Source organism: Myripristis murdjan, chromosome 21 (assembly GCF_902150065.1).
Source record: "Myripristis murdjan chromosome 21, fMyrMur1.1, whole genome shotgun sequence".
Classification (NCBI taxonomy): Eukaryota; Metazoa; Chordata; class Actinopteri; order Holocentriformes; family Holocentridae; genus Myripristis; species Myripristis murdjan.
Genome location: NC_044000.1, coordinates 9,051,764 through 9,071,225, shown reverse-complemented (window position 1 = coordinate 9,071,225; position 19,462 = coordinate 9,051,764). Strand labels below are relative to the sequence as shown.

At 38.5% G+C, this 19,462-nt stretch overlaps 2 protein-coding genes across 5 annotated transcripts in view; one reads left to right on the top strand and one right to left on the bottom strand.

The window, feature by feature from the left end:
• The first annotated feature begins 1,451 nt into the window (after positions 1-1,451).
• On the top strand, positions 1,452-17,233 carry LOC115379783 (signal transducer and activator of transcription 1-alpha/beta-like). 2 transcript variants are annotated; one of them, XM_030080685.1, is made up of 24 exons: positions 1,452-1,590; positions 3,166-3,293; positions 4,121-4,265; positions 5,190-5,282; positions 5,714-5,794; positions 6,734-6,812; positions 6,896-6,984; positions 7,148-7,299; positions 7,448-7,618; positions 8,527-8,619; positions 9,404-9,463; positions 9,593-9,622; positions 9,719-9,809; positions 10,629-10,670; positions 11,257-11,340; positions 11,708-11,806; positions 12,803-12,938; positions 13,645-13,685; positions 13,943-14,019; positions 14,766-14,905; positions 15,446-15,625; positions 15,841-15,889; positions 16,313-16,344; positions 16,507-17,233. In XM_030080685.1, the coding sequence occupies exons 2-24, from the start codon at positions 3,166-3,168 to the stop codon at positions 16,521-16,523; spliced, it is 2,109 nt and encodes a 702-aa protein (XP_029936545.1). In that variant the 5' UTR covers positions 1,452-1,590; the 3' UTR covers positions 16,524-17,233. The 2 variants fall into 2 exon arrangements, with proteins under 2 accessions (XP_029936545.1, XP_029936544.1); XM_030080684.1 differs by having other exon boundaries at positions 5,187-5,282.
• Positions 13,360-19,462, bottom strand: part of glsb (glutaminase b) — a 44,502-nt gene continuing 38,399 nt past the window's right edge. The window contains exons 18-19 of one of the 3 annotated variants that reach the window (XR_003930279.1): positions 17,654-19,444; positions 13,360-13,370 (exon numbers count right to left, since the gene is read on the bottom strand). Coding sequence is in view for 2 of the 3 variants with exons in the window: in XM_030080686.1 (XP_029936546.1) it covers positions 19,297-19,444 (148 nt within the window). In the remaining variant the exon portion in view is untranslated. Of the gene's footprint in view, positions 13,371-17,209; positions 19,445-19,462 lie in introns of those variants that run through there. The other 2 variants (XM_030080686.1, XM_030080687.1) reach the window with 2 other exon arrangements.

The following is a 19,462-nucleotide window of genomic DNA, read 5'->3' as shown; positions in this document are numbered from 1 at the left end:
TTTACTACTTTATGTCAGCCATTGTGAAACATAAGGATAACAGCACAATGAAATAAATCATTCTGAGATTTAAGTGCCTGCTTTACTGATGTGCGCATGTATCTCATTTCTACAGCCTTTTTTACAAGTTAACACACAAATGTCAACATGAATGTATTCTTTTTTTATTCTTTTCTTTTTGCAGTTTCCTGTGTCCTATACTGGATAACTATGTTGAATGTTCACAATTGTTAATTACATGTATCTTAATAAATCAACGAAGACAAAAAAGCACACAGTCATTTTCTCATTTGCCACAGATCAGTTTTGTAGGGCACTAGAATACAGAAGATAAAGTTTGCAATCTTCCTTGTATTTAGTCACGTTCCTCATTCCAGTGTCCTTTGCTAAACGGGACAGCTTTGGAAAGATGCCACTCAGACAAACTAATTGTCACTGCACATAGCTTGGGCTATATTTAGCTCCAAACCCAGAGAAAGAAGCCAACCCTGGACAGGTTCCTGGAGTAACTACAGCTGTTTGGGTCTTCAATGAGTTCATCTATTTAATAAACTACAATGTTTCCTTTTCATACAGGAGTTTGCTCTTTGACCGTAAACATAATGACTAATAATAACACATATTTGGATATGATTTAGTATTTGTGCGTACTCAGTTTTAATGGATACTTTACTTTTACTTTGAAGGAAACGTCTAAACGGGAAGTGAAATTTCCGCTGCGGTCTGAATTGTTTGCTGCTTGATACTAAACACTAGTCTTGTTTCTCGGGAACCACGTGATTCACGGAGAGCAGTGGGCGTGGGGCAGTCCGCGGAAATGAATCACACATTCCCACACCCCTGTACTGTGTCCAGGGGAACAAATACAATAATATAAAAAAAAATCCCGTTGTGTCCTTGCCGATATGCGACAGCTAATAGGCTAGTAGACAATGTTTTGTTCATTTTATAAACGGAAGATGCTTTTTAAACTATATTCATTAGAGCCTATAACTACCAGCCTTACACTAATCAAAAGTTCTGACTATACAGGGGGAAAAAATCCCCCAGTGAGCATGCAAGCTCAGTGTTGTTAGAACACACTCTTTACACCACTGCTGGGTGACATCAGCATTATTATGGAGTGGGGGACGCGGTTTGGCACGAAATGAGCAGGCTATCACAACCAGTGTGTCCAAGCCTGAATGAGCAATGCTGGAACAGAACAGAAATAATCAAAACATACACCAAAGCTGGTTAGTTATGAGAGGTGACTGGTGAGAGGAAAAAAATCCACCTTAAAACACTGTAACAATGTAACGCTGTTTAAAAATAGTGAAATGAGAGGCATATTTGTATTATATTGGGTGGTTAAACTAGAGTAACGTCACGCCCACTGCAACACCTCGTGAGTCACGTGGTGTGTGGGTATAAACTGACTCTGCCCGGCTTCTCCGGCCGTGACTTTGTTAGATTGCAGTGTTTTGGTGTGTGTGATTGTGTTGTGGATAGGGGCGCACAGCAGCTGGCGCTAACGGAAGCCCAGCTGTAGCTCTTCATTTCTAATATCTTTTTCCCCCCCAATAAGGACAACAACAACAATACCCGGAGGTATGTTTTAACGTCAAGTAAACTAGTATGTGCAACCCATTTTTCTGTATCCAAAAAAAGTAGCTTGTTGAATATGTGATGCTAGTTACTGAGGTTAGGGTTAGACATTTTGTTGTCTTAAATGTTACACATTTAAGTCGCAGTTGGTCTGGTCAAAAGTATCCGGCTACAGTCTAAAGTTGACCGGCTAATACTAAAGTCGGGAGAAAGACGCTGTATGCACTGTAGCTCTTAGCTGTCCGTAGTTTGATTGACTGTCATGTTGGGTAAATGCGTCACGGTGGCGTATAATACATAAACTGTAGCCTTGCTGTCGTGTATTATTACCTTATTAAGATAACATAAGATAAAATATTATCTATCTTTGGGGTTAAAAGGTCTCCTGTAGACTGCCATGAATCACGTACTGTATTAATTTATGCGTATGCCCGAGCCGGCACCCCTCTGCACGGCAGACTTTTTCCACAGCAGTCCTTTTGACATGGAATAGCAGGCAAACACAGGTGCTACTAATGATATTAATTATGCTTCTTAGTCAATTTACTCAATCTAACCGTTGATTTTGACTTGGGAGCAAGTTACAAAGCATTGCATCAGTTCACAACAGAGATAATAAGGACTATGTCATAGCCATGTGCTTATCTGGAGGTTATTAACATCCCACCAAACAATCAGAATCGAGTGCTCCATGTGTAATAATATTTAATAAATTACTTTATTTTTCGTCATGTTGTCTCTAGCTGGAGAAAGTCCAGAAAGTTTTGAGGGAGGTGGCAGAAAATAGCTAGTGTGTCCAGGACAAAACACGCCCACATCAGCACAAGAAACACCCACCCCAGATGAAGAGGGTGCATCACCTTCACATACTTAGAAAATCACTACAACTGTGTAAATATTTATGTGATACTATATCTGACACATGTAGTAACATATATACTATATGTAACAGGGGATAAAAAAGAGGATTTTCCCCATGTTTTACATGGCAAATAATTAGTTGATTTATGAGTAAAATAGACATAAAAAAGACAAAGAAATTGAGAAGTAAAAAAGGGCTAAAAAGTAAAAGAAAGGAGAGGCTCAAGTAACAAGTTTGACAGCATTAAAATTGTAAAAGCAAGTATCTCAGTCAAGTGAAAATGAGACAGAATCCAAGCACCACCACGGGGACTTGAACAGTATCAAACATGTACATTGTTTAAAAGCTTTCCTGTGGAAATGAGTTTTGAGCAGATTTGAAAAACACTATAAAGCAAAAGTAGGCTAGGAATCAGTATCTTCTTCTCTTCTTCTCTCTTCTCTTATACCAGTATTAGCCTTTGTAAAATCTTTTGATTTAATCCTTGTTGCTGTCTCCTTTTTGTTTATTCCATTTTTTCTCTATGGCTTGGACTGTGTTTTTCTGTTCTTCCTGTCTTACTAATTTATGTCATCTGTTAATTAAAAAAATATTTTGGTACCTCATAAGACATTATATATAAATAAAGTATTATGGCTTGTATCATTGTTGATGTTAAATGGTTATTAGAAACTGTCCTACAGCTGCAGTATGTCATTTTGATCTGGTAATGGCAGATGGCCCAGTGGCAGCAGCTGCTGAAGTTGGACTCCGCACACCAGGACCAGGTGAGCCAGGTGTATCATGAGAAATTTCCCAGGGAGATTCGCCACTACCTCAGCGACTGGATCGAGAGCCAAAACTGGTAGGTGTTTTATTTGCTAGTAGGTTGGTGCCATGTAGTACATACATGATAGGAGGAGCAGGGACATGGATACAAAATGTGCAGGTGATGTAGCCTAACAGCACCCAAACTCAACAGTGGCCCCCTCTTACCTAAAATGACTACACGAATGCACATTATCAAGAACCAGATATAGAACAGACAGAGCTACGCAAATTCCTGCAGCCATGCTCGTCATGATTTAGTTTAAGGGGAGGAGATACAGGGGAATGCCACCCATTGTAAGAACAGATGTGGTACCTCTGTGCTCCGGGACAAACTAGTCAGTTTGTGAACTGGAAAAGCTGGAAAACAGAGAGAGAGCCATCTGAATGTCATGATGTGAATTCTTAAAAATGGGTATCGTTCCCCTTCAAGTACTCCACATCAGGAGATTTCAAGCATTTACATGTTCCAGATCCCCAAGTTAGGTTTCATTAATTCACAGATCCCTATTTGAAGTGATTTGGCCAAGTTGGTAGCTTGGTTTGTGTCGACTTGAGTAATAAATTGTTTAGATGTCAAACATGAAGAAAAATCAAAGTGGTGAGGTTTAAACATGGTGTTAAGATGATAACACATAATTTTGTATCGTAACAGATTCTAGTGACTTGAATTATAATGAAATTAAACTATTCCTAGTTTTACATAGGACCACTCAAAGACCCAGAAGGACCTCACTTTGAAAAAAACACTGTTCTAGATGTCAACTATAGTTTGGTTGAGATTAAGACACATGGTGCAGTGGCATGATTGAGAATTTATAAACATGACTCCTAAACAAATTCAACTTTTCTGCATTTATTCAGGGATTTGGCGGCAGATAATGAGACTGAAGCGAGGAACGCTTTCTGGAACCTCCTGCGCCATTTGGATGAGCAGCAGAAACGTTGTGTCCAGCAGAACAACATTTTGCTGGGGCCTGACTTTCTAATGATGAAATCATACTTGCAGGTGGAGCAGCTCCCTAGAATAACAGCTCATCTGAAACTAGATTTGCATTACCATTGCACTTCAGAAGGGCATACTCACCGTGTACTTGTTAATTGACTCTGGAGAGATGGTATAATAATGCAACAGTTTAGATATGGTCAGGAGAGCCTCCTGTAAATGTCTTTAAAGGCTCCTTGGTTCATCATAACTATCAAAACTATGTGTTTTATTTTACAGTTGACACTTTGTCTGTTTGTTTATAAACATGATTGTTCTTCTTATGATTTGTTTGATTGGCTTGAAATTATTTCAGTCTTTTGCATTAAAATGCCCTGCCCTCATGGGCTACATTTGATAACATATGATTACACACACACACACACACACACACACACACACATACACACACCTACATATTGGCGTGGTGAAGTCAGGAATAGAGGTAAATAAAGGCCAAACGGTATAATTGAAATCAGACATTCATCTCCAGACGGCATCTGTAAAGACCAAAAGGCTGTAACAGTTTAAAGTAATGTAAGACAAAAGTGTCTATTTCAACTGTCTTTAATCGTGTATACCTCCTAATAACCATGCGAATTATATTGAAATACATCAGATGCATATGTGTTATACAAGTCTACACAATCTAACATGTGCCCAGTACTTTACATAAACATAAATAGATATACATCTACACCATAGACTGCATAAAAGAACTGGCAAGTAACGATGTATATGGTGAGTGATGCAAAACTAATGACTGTAATGACTGTCATGCACAGTAGTAATTTGGCCCTTGTCCCATCCAGGGACACGGGTGGTATGAGGGGGTATGACCTTTACTGCAGCCCATTGCTATTTTGTTTTAGAGGTACAAGTCCTTGAGCTCTTTCTTCGAATAATAGCAATGTGTTTTATTCCTTGTGTTGACTTTTCACACAGCAGCAGTTTAGGGAGGACCCACTGAGCTTGGCCATGATTGTTTCTGAATGCCTAAAGCAGGAAAAGAAGATCCTGGCTAAGGTTGCTGAAGCACAGGTGAGATGTTTTAGTTGTAAGATGCTACTCTGAACTACTGGTGTTGGGTCTCTGTAGTCATTTGGTTGGGCAGTAAATGTGTAGGAAAATGTGTGAAAGCACGGTCCAGTATGCAAAAATGTTAAAAATCTAACATTTTCAAAAATTACCTGACCTGACCGTAAATTGGAAAAATGCTGTTATTTGTAAATATTTTTGGAAGCATGTTGTGCAAAGTGCTAGGCTGATGAAAATGATAATAGTTATGTTTCATAGCAGTTATTTATTTTCTTTTCAAGTTTGCATATTCTACCAAGAGCATACCAAAAGAAGTCCAAACAGCACTTTTTTGTGTTCTGTCATCACACGCACGTCTGTGTATAGCAATGCTTGTTTCATGAACTACAAGTAAATTAAAGTAAGCATAGTGAACATGTCTTTGTTTTTCTCAGGGGTACATACCTGACAACCCAGCAATGGAGAGACAGAATACTTTGGCTAACAAAATCTCAGAACTGAGGGAGCAAACTTGGGTAAATTCACATTGACCATATGTTTTATTTTTTCAAGCATTACGAGCTAATTACATTATTTTAAAGCTTTTCTTTACCTGAATATCTCACCACAAAGGGTAGGGTTTCACTGATTTCTGTTAATGTTAAGCACTGCAACTTCCTGTGCCATTTTCTAATGCAGCTCCTAGGTGGCAAACAGGAATGGCAAACTGCACAGGGGGTCTGCAGGTCCTTAAAAAGTCTGTCTTATTCAGTTTTATCAATATTAGACCATAAAGGTCATTAATCCAGAATTTTATTTATCCATCATCTGATCTCTTATTGTCAATATTAGTCAAGCTCCAACCTCTAAACCTATCGCTAAACCTAAAACTTTGTTTCTACTGACTTCCTGCACTAAAACCACTTTTTGCTTACTCCTGTACACTACATCTACACGCACACAGAAACCGGTTATCCCGGTTTTTCACTTTTGTATCAGTGGAGAATGATTCATACACAAAAATCCTCAAACTTTCTTGTCCCAAGTTATGTGTAAAAACAAAAAAAGTCCTGGTTTGATTTATTCCAGCAGCAGCTGATATCTAAGCTAAAGGAGCCTGTTAAACACGTTATCAATGACTGACCATATTCCTGCCTAAAACTGACATTAGCACAAGACCAGATGTACCATAAGACTCAAATTTACAAACAAGTCCAGTTGCCCTTGATTCAACTCTGTGTGGACCCGGATGACCAAGAACTTCAACATACAGTGATGAGCTATATAATACTTATTTTTACATTTACTTGCTATGCTTTTATGAATAACAAAATAGTGGCCTTTCCAGAAATTAGCCTAAAATTGGGTTAAGATTTGTCTTGAAAAGTTCTTAAAAGCATTAAATTTAAACCTCTGATACCTGAAACACTGCTCTGGCATTTGTAAAATACTGTGAAAGTTTGTTTGTAATACAGGAGACCGAGCGGGAAATCAAGTCACTGGAGGATCTGCGTGATAAACTTGATCATATATCAAAGACCCAGCCAAACAAAGGTACAGTAAGTGGCGTCAAGAAAACATGCTGGCAATCCAAACTTCATTTTGACTTTGACTTGTCTGTGATTTGTCATCACCAGTGGATCAGGTAAACGGATCGGTCCAGTCCCAGGCTCTTGCAAAAGAGGAATTTCTTCAGGAGGCCAACTTTTTCACACTAACAAAACAGGTAGATTTCTGTGATGTTCAGTGGACTCCAGGAGTTATTTGTAATTTTTTATGCGTGTTATTCTCCTTATTTCACGTACCCATTTTCTAGCTTGCTCAACATATTTTTTGCAGCAGTAACCCCCCTTGCTGACATTCATCCTTTCCTGTGTTTTGCCCTGCAGTTGGTGCTGCAGCAGATAATGAAAAATTTGAACTTGGCGCGGCAGATTGTGTCGGTCCTGGTAACAGTGGAGCTGCCTGAGTGGAAGCACAGGCAGCAGATGGCCTGCATAGGCAGTCCTGCTGACACCAGTCTGGACCTGCTGCAGATGTGGTAAGAGCTCAGTGCTAAACCGAATCTGTTGAGATCCAAAAACACTACCCTTTCCTGTTTTTTGTGTTTTTATAAAAAATATTTTTGTGCCAGCTGTCATATTGAATGACTGCACATACGCACATGGTTGTGTATATATGCCCATCAGGTTCACGACTGTGGGAGAAGTTCTGCAACAAATGCGCCAGCAGCTGAAGAAGTTGCAAGAGCAGGACCAGAACTACACCTTCAATGGTGCCTTCAATGGTGCTTCCAGTTTCTTGAATTTGACAGAAGTTGAGGAACTCACAGTTTGCCAATTTAGAAGACTTCTTGAAAAGTGAGTCATGACATTTAATCTAGTCCTTCTATATTCTGTATATTACTTATACACACAGTCAGCCTAAGGGATAGTAGAGATTTTTTTGACTTAAGGTTGTGTGAGCTACTAACAAACAACAGTTTGGTTGCATGAACGTAATCTCATGCAGTGAGTCCTCTGACTGGAGATCAGCTGGCCAGCCAAACCTTGGATGTACAGCAGCAGTAGTAGTGTGAAAACAATGACAAAACATTTTAAACCACAGCAGACATGTCAAAAAATGTTCCCAGTTTCCATGACAGACTACACTGTTTTGTCTATTTACACATGCTTGCAGAACACTCCTTACATTGTCACTATTTTGTTTGTCGATGAATGCCAGTGTTACTACGCTCTGTGCACAGAGTATTACTACACGATCGTGTTAGTGGTTTATGTGGTAGTGTGATATGTGCGCGGGCTCTAGCTCGTAGTAGTTTGGGCATTTTAGAAATAAAATAGCTCCAATGTAAGGAGTGATCTTAGAGCACAGTAATGCATCAAAAATACACAAAATATGGTGTGTTCTGAAAACATTTTTTGGCTTGTTTCTGTCAGTTCACTCTGTTTGCTGTTGCTGATGTTGTCCAAGCTGCAGCAGGCCAGGAGGTCTCCAACAGCGGACTTGCTACCTTCGGTCATGTTCTTTTAACATCTTTGGACCATGTTGGAGATTAGTGTTTTGACTTTTACATGTTAGCTCTGTTATCTCTGTTATATTTGTTCTTCTGTCTATATTCATGCAACCATATCACTAATGGCCAGCAACATGAACATACTCATGTTAAAATAATCTGAACTGTCCCTTGTTTTCACTTAATAGAAAGGGAAAGTATTTGCTTGAAACAACAAAATGCTCACCCCTTTTGTTGTGGCTTGCTTTGCAGTGCTCTAGTGGTTGAGAAACAGCCTTGTTCATCAAGTCTGTCCAACCGATCTTTGATACTTAAGACCGGGGTGCTGTTCTCAGTGAAAATAAGGTAATCATGGAAAATGAATTTGGCCAGGTCTTCAACATTTTTGGAATTAGACCAGTCTGGAAAAGAATGTGGGAGGATGGGGACTCGTCCGGGGACTGTCATTCACTCAAATACATATTCACGTTAACTACATGTTTGTCAGTGTATTACCTAGCTAAATTGTTTGATCAGCTAATCATTACTTTGTCGTAAGCACATTGGATTTGTACACTAGCTTGTAACATTAAAGCTTCCAGTGACTAGTGGTTAGTAGTTACATGTTAATAGGTAGGAACCAAAGCCAAAAAATAACTATCAGATTAACTAAACTGCCTCTCATCAAGCTACAAAGGCTTTTTTTCACAGCAGTCATTTTGGCATGAAATAGCAGATAAACACAGGTGTTACTAATGACATTAATTAAGGTTCTGTCCTTTTAGGTTAAACAATGCTGGGGCTCTGCTGTTGTTCATGCTGGCTCACTGGAAACACGTTGGTCCACTTAAAGACCTTAATTAATGTTATTAATAACATCCGTGTTTATCTGCTAAGTCATGTCTGAATGGCTGCTGTGAAAAAGGTCTATTTGCAGTATTTTTGCAGAGACTACCAAAGGGGTCAGTCACTGTTCTTTTGAAGACCAAGTAAAAACTCATTTCGGAATTTTATGTCTGGAAAGGTTTAAAACTTTTGAAGTGGAAAATGTATAAGGAGCTCTCTTTGTATTGGAGGGCAGTTGACATATTTAGGATTTAGTTTCATTCTGCATAATATATATATTTTTTAATCTCTATCCCTCCCTCAGGTTCTTAGTGAATCTCCCAGAATTCAAGTGCATGCTTAAAGTCAAGCCTGTATTTGACAAGTAAGTAAAAAAAGTGAATGCCCAGTGTCAGGTGTTTTAGCGAGCACAAGACATTACTATACTTATTGTGTGAGCGTTTTTTTTTTTTTTTTTTTACAATAACTACTTTTGTACTCTTCTTTAAATAAGGGATGTCGCTGAAAAGGACAGCATTAAAGGGTAGGCATATCAGTGTTTTACATCATTATCTGTGTGTGTAATTGTTCATTTCCATCAGTTAATATCAACACACTGATGCAACTAAAAATGTCTCAGATTCCGCCAGTTTGCATTTGTTACAAACAAGCCCAAGGTGTTGGATGTGGAGATGTCTGGCGGAGGCTTGGTGGCAGAGTTTGGACACCTGGTATGAAACCTTGACCTAAAAATCACGTTAAAATGCTCTTATGCTGATATTTTCCTTCAGTTTAACATTTTCACATTTCATATTACATACATACTTAACCCTCCTATTATATTTGGGGTCAGTTTGACCCCAGCCAATGTTTAACGTCTCTAAATAAATGATTAACATCATTTTTTTTGCTTCATATTTAATGAGTTTTCCTAATTTAATGGCTACTACCAGGTAAACATGAAATTTTTACGGAGGATGATATGTTTTCAATGTCCTGTACACCCTTTGTAACACATCGGTTATAAATAACAAAAATCTGTACTTAGAAATAATATAAAGCCATTAAAACACCAAAAAGATATTTCTTTACAATTTTAGGTCAATCAGTGAGATTTTATGGTGATTTGCATATTTTTCCATAGTCGCGTGATAGGAATACTGAATGTATAAGTGGGGGTGGTGCAGGAGTTATGTTTTATTTAAAGAGCTATTTAGGTAGTCAACAAATAAACATAAAGTGCCTAACACATAAACTTTGATAACAATTTTAATTATAATAATTTTGTGGAGGTTTAAACCGCTGGGGTCAAATTGACCCCAAACATAAAAGATGTTTGTAAATTTGAACATAACAGGAGGGTTAATCAACAGTCCCCCAAAAATCCATACAGCCACATGCTAATGAGGAAACACATAGACACCAATTAGTCATTTACACTTACTGTGTATTTGTATCTATAAGACCTGCACATGCACATTAAGCTCATGGCTCAACAGTATATAGTGATACTGATACTCTTTTTGTTGTCATTTTCTCTTTTCTTCTAGTCATTAAAGGACTGCAAAGTACGAGGCAAAAGATCCTATGAGGTAAAGGTGTGACAGTTTGGAGTGGTTTAAATTCACTTGATTACCATTTGTATGGATTAATGAATATAACTGACATAGGAATTAGGATTGCTGTAACACTAACAGGCTCACTGGAAATTCAGGTGCCAGTTTCAAAAACTGCCTCAGGATAATTTTTATGCATATTTTTAACTTGAACAAATTAAATATAGTATAACTTTATAGCTACTTCATTCAGACTTTAAAAACTGTGGGCTATACCTTAAATTAAGTGGAATAAATGTAGAATTTACGTGATAAATGTAAAATTAACACTTAAAAATTCTTGAGTTTAATGAGTACATAACGTTAAAATACATGGATGCCATGTTTACTGTACAAAGAAACATAATGTGAAGTATTGACTTACTTTTGGGTCTCTGTGTGTGAAAATTATTTTTGGATTTGTGATACGATTTTAAACCTGTGCTAAGCTCTTGCATATGATTATTATCCAAATATTTTTTCTTCCCAGAGCGGTCTAGTTGAGCTTTGATAATGTTACATGTTATCTGTATCAAATGATAGTTGGACTGGTTGTTCACAGTGTGTCTTCATTCTCCATCAGACTCCTCTGGTCGTCACTGAGGAGCTCCACGTCATTAAATTTGAGACGCAGCTGCAGCAGGGTGGACTGGATGTTGATATTCAGGTGAGAGTACAAAATCTGTGTCTATTGCTGTATTTGCTCATGGAAAAAATTAGAATACATAAACTGAAGTTAAGGCCCTTTGACGTCTACTGTAATTACAGTGCCCCCACTAGGCCAACAGCCCGCCCCATCAAAATCAGTGGGACTTTGCTGTGAGGTTTGAGGTGTTGCATTGGAGTATCAGACTGTAGCAGTAGATGGGTTGTAAATAACAATACAATAATAGGCATGATTATAATCTCCAAATCCTTCCAGTTTTGGGCTCAAATCAAATGTGCACAAGTCAGCCAGCCCTTTTCCCAACCAGCTTGACATTTTGTCCATTTGATTTTGTCAAAGTGTTGACAGTTTTGTCCTCTTGGTCCAGACCAGCTCTCTGCCCCTGGTGATCGTCTCCAGTTCCAACCAGGTCCCCAGTGCCTGGGCCTCGGTCCTGTGGTGCAGCATGCTGACCAGTGAACCACAGGTAAAGCCATCACACCTCAATCAATAAAAAATGTCAGGTTTAGTTGCATTTAACTGGTGTGATGATCAGCAACAAAGCACAGGACAAGTTAAAATTCTAGAAAATGATAACACATTACTTTATAGAAAATGGTAAAATAACTTACTATCTTTGTAAAAAATGCTTTTCATCATAGAGTCACAGGAAATAGACCTTTTTCACAGCAGTCATTTTATCATGAATTGCAGATACACTGGTGTGACTAATGACATGTTACATTAAAGTACAGCAGAGCCAGCCCAACAGCAGGACCTGGCTCTGTTAGGCCTAAACTGTGACAGAACCATAATTATAACCCCTGTGTTTAACCCCAGTAACCCCTGTGTTTATCCTGCTTTTCATGTCAAACTGATGCTTTGTAAAATCATGGTGACTCGAGTGTACAAAACTTGATCAGAATCTTTGATGCACAATTAGTAGTGTTTTCTTGCCTCTGATTGTGTTGTGTTGTGTATTTGCAAATACACACAGTAAGTCCTAGGAATTACAATTTAAAGAAGAATTTATTCAAGACCAAGCAAAAACATTTAAAAAGGCTTGGCAATAGTATGATATACGATATAATACGATGAGATAGAATACAACTTTATTGTAAGATTTCTCTCAAATTCATCTTGCGTCACAGCAGCTCTTTTTAAACACAAAGGGGAAGCACATGATAAATGGATCAAAATAAGGGACACTGAGCACATTTCAGGTACATTTAGTTAGACATAGGCTTCAGTGTACATAAAAAATCGGACAAATAAAACATTTTGCATGACAGGCACAGGGAGCAGTCTGGCCCAGGCTATCACCTAGAAATAAGGAGGGTGCATTATTAAAGTCTACACGTAAACCACCGTTAACCATCACACAAGCAGCTTTACGTCACTTTAGTGTGACAGAGCTGTTTTGCAAATATGTAAGTTTCAGTTTCACTCAAACAAACTTTATTCTAAAATTTGTTTTGTGCAGAACCTGTCACTGTTTGTTAGTCCTCCTCCAGTCACATGGCAGCAGCTGTCAGAAGTACTACACTGGCAGTTTCTTTCTGTCTGTGAACGAGGACTGAATGAAATCCATCTCTCCATGCTGAAGGACAAACTTGTAGGTGAGTCTGGGAAGCTGACTTTTGTTTTGGTTTTGTAGAAATGCATCAAGTCTCCCAATGGTGGTTGTTTTCAAAGCTCAGTGAGAAATGTTTTGACCTCTCTAAACTGAACATGACACTAAGTCCATTTTTATACAGAAATAGTATTCCTGTATGTACTATAATAACTTGTGAGCTGCTCAGGATAAAGTGTGAGTAGAGTTAGTAGAGTTTCTCTGTGGAGGTTCACAGTCATCTAGGTCATGGTTATCCATGTAGAGTTGAACTGAAGTCAACTGGATGTGTGTGTAGATTCTTGAAGATGTTTCACTTCTCATCCAAGAAGCTTCTTCAATTCTTACGGACTGTTGGGGAGTCTCATGTATTTAACCTGTGTGGGGACGTTATCCATGTAGTTCCACACAGGTTAAATACCTGGGACTCCAGGTACAACTAACCCTAACCTTAACCATAACCCTTATTTAACCATGACTAAGTCATAACCTTAAGCAGCTTTAGTTGCCTAAACCAAACATAAACCAGTCCTTAAGCAAAGCCTTTACCAGCCTAAACTTAATCATAAACTAATCTTTTCACATGATGAGTAAATGAAAATGGCTTATTCATTTCTTGGTGGTAGGAACTTAGTGTTTGTCCATGTTACTTGCATCTCCTAGATTGTGCTCATGTCACAAAATTTTTTGCAACTGTTTTCGTTTGTTGACAGATAACTCAGATGATCTTGTCCACTGGGGCAAGTTCTGCAAGGTGAGTGTTCAAAAAGATGCTTGTTGTAAATCACAGCATGTCACATCTTTATTTAGCTACATGTATATCTTTAGGTTTTTATCTTAATGTGGTCCCTGTTAAATTAATGGGAAAAAAATAGTAAAGTGAACATATAGAACCTGTAGGGCCCTTGGTTTTCGTTCTCCCTGGGATTTGTGTGATGTGTGTGTGCGCGCACTAATTTGAACTATAACCACTATAACCCCTCTTTTTCCTTTGCGTTCCTGTGTGAGCAGAATGAGGGTGTTTGGTTTTGGATTCATGGGATCCTGGATTTGATCAAGAAGCACTTGCTGGATCTCTGGAAAGAAGGGTAAAATACATCTTGAGGTGTCACTTTGTCAAGCAAAGCGACCATACTGATACTTAAAGGTGCTGTGTTCAGCATGTCAACATCAGCAAACAGTCACCACATTCATCATGAGACCTCAGTATACTTACTGAAAACATATACAGTAGAACATGTAACTTAAATATACTCTGGCTGCTTTATCAGCTCCACCTGTCCAGTCTAATGCAGCTCAGGTCAATAGCTCAGTCATAAATTCTACCTTTTAACAAAGTTTATAATGTTCGGTTTGTGTTGACATTGTGGAGAATGTGTCAGTTTAATTCTATGTTTATTATTGAGGTTTTAGTTTGCAGAGGTCTTGTACTTGACTACATTACATTGAGAGGTGTTTCTAATTTTTTGTCCTCCCTATTTATATACATGAAGGGGACAGAATAGTGGAAACACCTCTCAATAAAATGCAGTCCAGTCCAACAGCAGCACTAACTATGAGCTCAATGCCAAACATAGAAGCGAATGAACACCTCTGTTACTGTGACAAAAAGAAAACCTGAGCCTTATAGGCAGCAGGAGAGGAAACTTTATGGCACAACAGCTGTATTGGATTGTATTAGATTGTGCAGGTGGACCTAATAAAGTGGCCACTGGGTGTATATAATACATATTTGGGATTCTGAATGGAGATTGTGTCCAGAATGAATGCAGTCTGTAGTCACTCTCAATCCCCATATATCAAACTCTCTTCTTTTTACTTATGTGTGTTTCAGGTCCGTCATGGGTTTTGTGAGCAAGGGGCAAACAGAGACTTTGCTTAGGCAGAAGATGAACGGGACTTTCCTGTTACGCTTCAGTGAGAGCAGCAGGGATGGAGCCATCACCTTCAGCTGGGTAGAGCACAACAGCGGTGGTATGTGTGTGTGTGTGTGTGTTTGATCAAATTCAGTGACCGAATTCAAATGAAGAACAGTGTAGGGTTTGACCATTGAAGGGTATAGTAGACAAAATTAAAATATGCTTTTAAACTTGAAAATATCCCACAATAGCATTGTATTTTTCAACATTTTTATGTATTGTTTGGTTCAAAATTAAAATGAAGATTAAAAAGAAGATTTAATAATCCAAATCACAGCAGAAGTTCATTTTCATTTGCAGTAATTATATAGAGTAATTGTAATTAAATGAAATATGCAAAGAAAATAAAATGGCCTTGCATGTTGCAGTGTTTGTATGTAGCCGTGGTATGATCACAGTATTAGACAAAATGACTGGCCAGTATACATTTAATAAAAGGCCAACATCAGTGTAACTGAGGTGTATGTCACTTTTGAAGATGCCCAGGTCATACAGCAGCAGTACATGCAGGTGTATTTTTGTGCAACATTTTCCTGTTGCCTCTGCTTGTGCTCATGTGTATGTTGGTTTCTTTCTCTCTGTACTCTGCTTACAGAAACCCATGTTCATGCAGTATTACCCTACACCAAGAAGGAACTAAGTAATGAGTGGCTGCCCAATATTATTAAGGGCTACAGTGTTCGTGACTCAGAGAACACGCACAGAAATCCTCTGCTCTATCTTTACCCAGACATCCCCAAAGACAGTGCCTTTGGAAAGCACTACAGTAAACCCGGTACTGTCTGCCTTGTTTGACTTTCTACATACAAATGGGAATCAGAGTCATTTTATTTGCCAAGTGCAATAATAAATAAACAGTAATTTTTATCGTAAACCTCTCAGAATGGCTTTAGTATTGCCACCCATGTAAATCAGATTCTTGTTAGTGGCATATTACTGCTTAATGAAATGTGTGCCCTCAGATGACCTTTTCTCCTTTTTTCAATGCAGAACTACTGAAAAGAGGTTACTGGGGGAGAAAAACCATCCATGTGTCAAAGTAAGTAAACTGTTGCTCATTTAATAACTAACTAACTAACTAACTAACTAAATAAATCAATGCTTTTGGGGAAAAGAAGCTTTTACAAACCCCGGCTTATGCCCTTCTAGCAGTCTACTGGAGAACTGACTTTTGCACAAATAATGCCTTAAAACTGAAAAACAACAACAAAAGAACAAAAGATTCTTGTGGCGTGCGTGTAGGTACAGTGAAATGTCTGATACATGTCTGATCCTGACCCCCTAAGATTCAATTCAAAAGATTACACATGGATTTGTCCCTAATTTGCATAGACCAACAACCAAGAGGGTTGCTGTTGTTTTATGGTTGTATTTTGTCCTCACTTTGGGAAGGGTCTTTCACATTTTGTGGCCTTTCTGCATATTGTAAATGGTAGTGTTACACAAACTGTTTGTCTTACAGAAAAGTGGAAATAGACATGGACACTGGGATGGGTATGACTTCTCACAACTTGTTTTTCCACAATCCTGTAATCTCAGTGTTTAACTAACTACTTCATTGTCAAGTAACTGCTATGTTTTTTTCCACATTATTCAGATTAGATAACTTTTCCATTCCTGAGAATTTAATTGAATATTCTTGCTGTCTCTCTGTAGAATGGGGAATGTCTTGATGAGCCTGAATCACTCTGGCCTGATCCAGCCTGCATGCCGATATCCACCTGTATCCTGCAGTTGGTCAAACTTTTTTTTTTTCTTGTGCTGCACTTCAGTTTGATCTCCTCCCTGCTAACAAGCTTGACAAGCTCATTTGATTATGTTGTGGGAGCACTTCCAAAAACTAGTCAGTTGTTGATATGTGCAAGTGCATACAATAAAAAATCAAAAAGTTCATTTTTTTTTCTGTAATTTAATTCAGAAAGTGAACCTTTCATATATTTTAGATTCATTACACATAAAGTGAAATATTTCAAGCCTTTTTTGTTGTGATGATTATGGCGTATAATTGATGAAAATCAAAAATCCATTATCTTAAAATATTAGAATATTTCATAAAAGCAATCAATAAAAGGATTTATAATCAAGAGATGTCGACCTCTTGAAAACCGTGTTCATTTCTACACTCAGTACTTGGTCGGGCTCCTCTTGCAGGAATAACTGCATCAGTGCAGCGATCAGCCTGTGGCTCTGCTGTGGTGGTGTGGAGGCCCAGGCTGCTCTGATAGCGCTCTTAATGTGTAAAGAATTAAAAAAATGAGTTTCACTTTTTGAATTAAATTACAGAAAAAATGAACTTCTTCATAAGGGATGTTTACAAGAGATCCTTCTCTGTAATGGCAAAAGAGAATGCTGACATAAGTGTAATTTACATTTGTTTATTAAAATAAATGTAATATATTTGACTGTATACCAATGCCAAGAGAAATCACACTTACACTGTACAGTGTTATGATGAACATTAACAGGCCAAAGAACAACCTTATCCACAAGCACATTCGGACTCTGCTTGTTGGCAGAATTGAGATGATAACTCCAGCATGGTATCATCCTCACAAACTGTAAATCGTGTCTTTTTGTCAGAATCCAAAACAGTTTGAACAGGAAATGTAAGATAAGATGATTTTTTTTTTTTTAAACTCTTGTATGTTTATGTATGGGTGTTATGAAACTTGCACTGCTCAGTTTTCATGTAAATGTCAAATAGTCAATGTACTTGAAATGTAAGTTGTCAATTTCTTACTGAATTAGTTGATAATGTTTTTTTTCTGATTCTGTTCAACATTCCAGAAAGTACACATGCCACAGCATATGTGTGACTAAACCTGCAATAAAATTAACTGGGGAAAAATGTCATAATGCTTAATGCTTACATTCATTGACAGTGATGTGGATCAGTCCTTTGGAGAGCTCGGTATGGGTTTGCTCTATCAAGACAATTCTAATACAGTCACAGAAGCTGTCAATCACAGGAAAACTAACCTGACTTCCAAAGTCTTTCCTGAACTTTCCTGGTGTTCCTTGAATTGTTCTATTGTTCAGGAAATCCCACCCACCTGACTGTGCAAGCAGGTTAAAAATATTAAACAGGTTAAATTTGGATCTTAAGCAAAGGCACAAGCTTAATGACCAGAAAGACGTGAAAATATTGTCAGCTCACATGGACGGAACCAAAAAAACAAACAAACAAACAAAAAAAAACGAACTGGCTGTGAACAGGCTGGGATGCAGAATGTGGGTAAAGAATACCTCCCAAATATTTGAACATTACGACGATTTGAAAGATCGCCATTTCATAGGTGACAAATGAAACATAGCAGAAGAATAACTGGCAGAAAGGAAAGCATCTTGCAACCCAAACTGACACCCCTGTGAGTCTACATGAATTATTACCCTTCTGAAGAGACATGCCATCTCTAAAAATCCAAAGTGTATCATCTGACAAAGTGTTACCATCTGACTTTCACAGTGAGCAAAGGAAAGCAACAGCACACAACCTGCCCATGAGCTCACATCCGTCAGAAACAACGCACTGAAAATAAAAACATGTACAAAACCTGTTTTGCAAATGAGGTCACTATGTATGCTAATTAATGAACTAATTAGCAAATACTTCCACGCACTATGTGCTTTGGGTGGTGTTCATAAAGAATACCTGAAAGCATTAAAAAGTTAGTTTCAGGAAAATCAGATTTCCTGACTAACATGCAAACTTATGTCCCAAAATGTAACCAAGGTGATCATGAATTCTGGGTTGGAGCTTGTAGTGCAATTTGAGATACATGATGCGAACACAACACTGCAGCACGGCGGCTGCACATAAACACAGGAGCTCTTGTGATGCAGCCTGCAGCATGTGACCAGTGAGCATGATTACTGTTAAAAACAACTGTTTTCTGCACTTAAACAGACTGCAATTTTACCCGCGGCGCAATGTCTGTGATCCACCACAACATTTCTCACACCTCACTATCGCACAAACAACTATAGTGAGAGTATTAGCTGAAAGCATACAGTATTATACAGTATTACCAAACCTGCACTTGATCTAGCCTAATACACTGTGATATCACAAAGCTGCCTTTACAGTACAGCGATAATTTACATGTTGCACTGTATAGTTTGGTATCATTAGATTAAATAGTTTTAACTGGTTTCTCTCACACACATTTCATTATTGCAGAGGAGAGGAGGAGGTCTGGAGTAAAGGTGAAGCACTCGTCAGAAGCAATATACAGCCTGGGAGCAAATTCCAGCGAGATGACTGCTGCTACCGGATGGGACACAGAAATATATACAACGAAACCAAAAACAAATTCAGCACACACTTCAAAAGTACGGCCACTATTATACAAAGTCACTCCACCGACTGTCCACCACAGCGCAACAATCTACAAGTCTTATTGAGGTGTTTGAGTAGCAACAGCGCTCCCGTGTGGCCCAGGGGGTCTACAGCAGGCCGTCCAGGTTCTTCTCTGCGCTCTCCTTGTCGTCCGGGGCCGCCTGCGGGCTGTATTTGTCGTGGTAGTCCTGCAGGATGGTCACCACGTCGTGGTGGCCGAAGTGCAAGGCTTCGTCCATGGGCGTGTTCCCCCACCTGCACAGAGCACGCAGG

Coding starts and splice junctions, on each gene's coding strand:
- LOC115379783 (XM_030080684.1), top strand. CDS start 3,166: ATGGCCCAGTGGCAGCAGCTGCTGAAGTTGGACTCCGCACACCAGGAC. Junction 5,283..5,713: donor CTAAGGTTGCTGAAGCACAG/GTGAGATGTTTT, acceptor TGTTTTTCTCAG/GGGTACATACCTGACAACCC. Junction 6,985..7,147: donor TTTTCACACTAACAAAACAG/GTAGATTTCTGT, acceptor TTTGCCCTGCAG/TTGGTGCTGCAGCAGATAAT.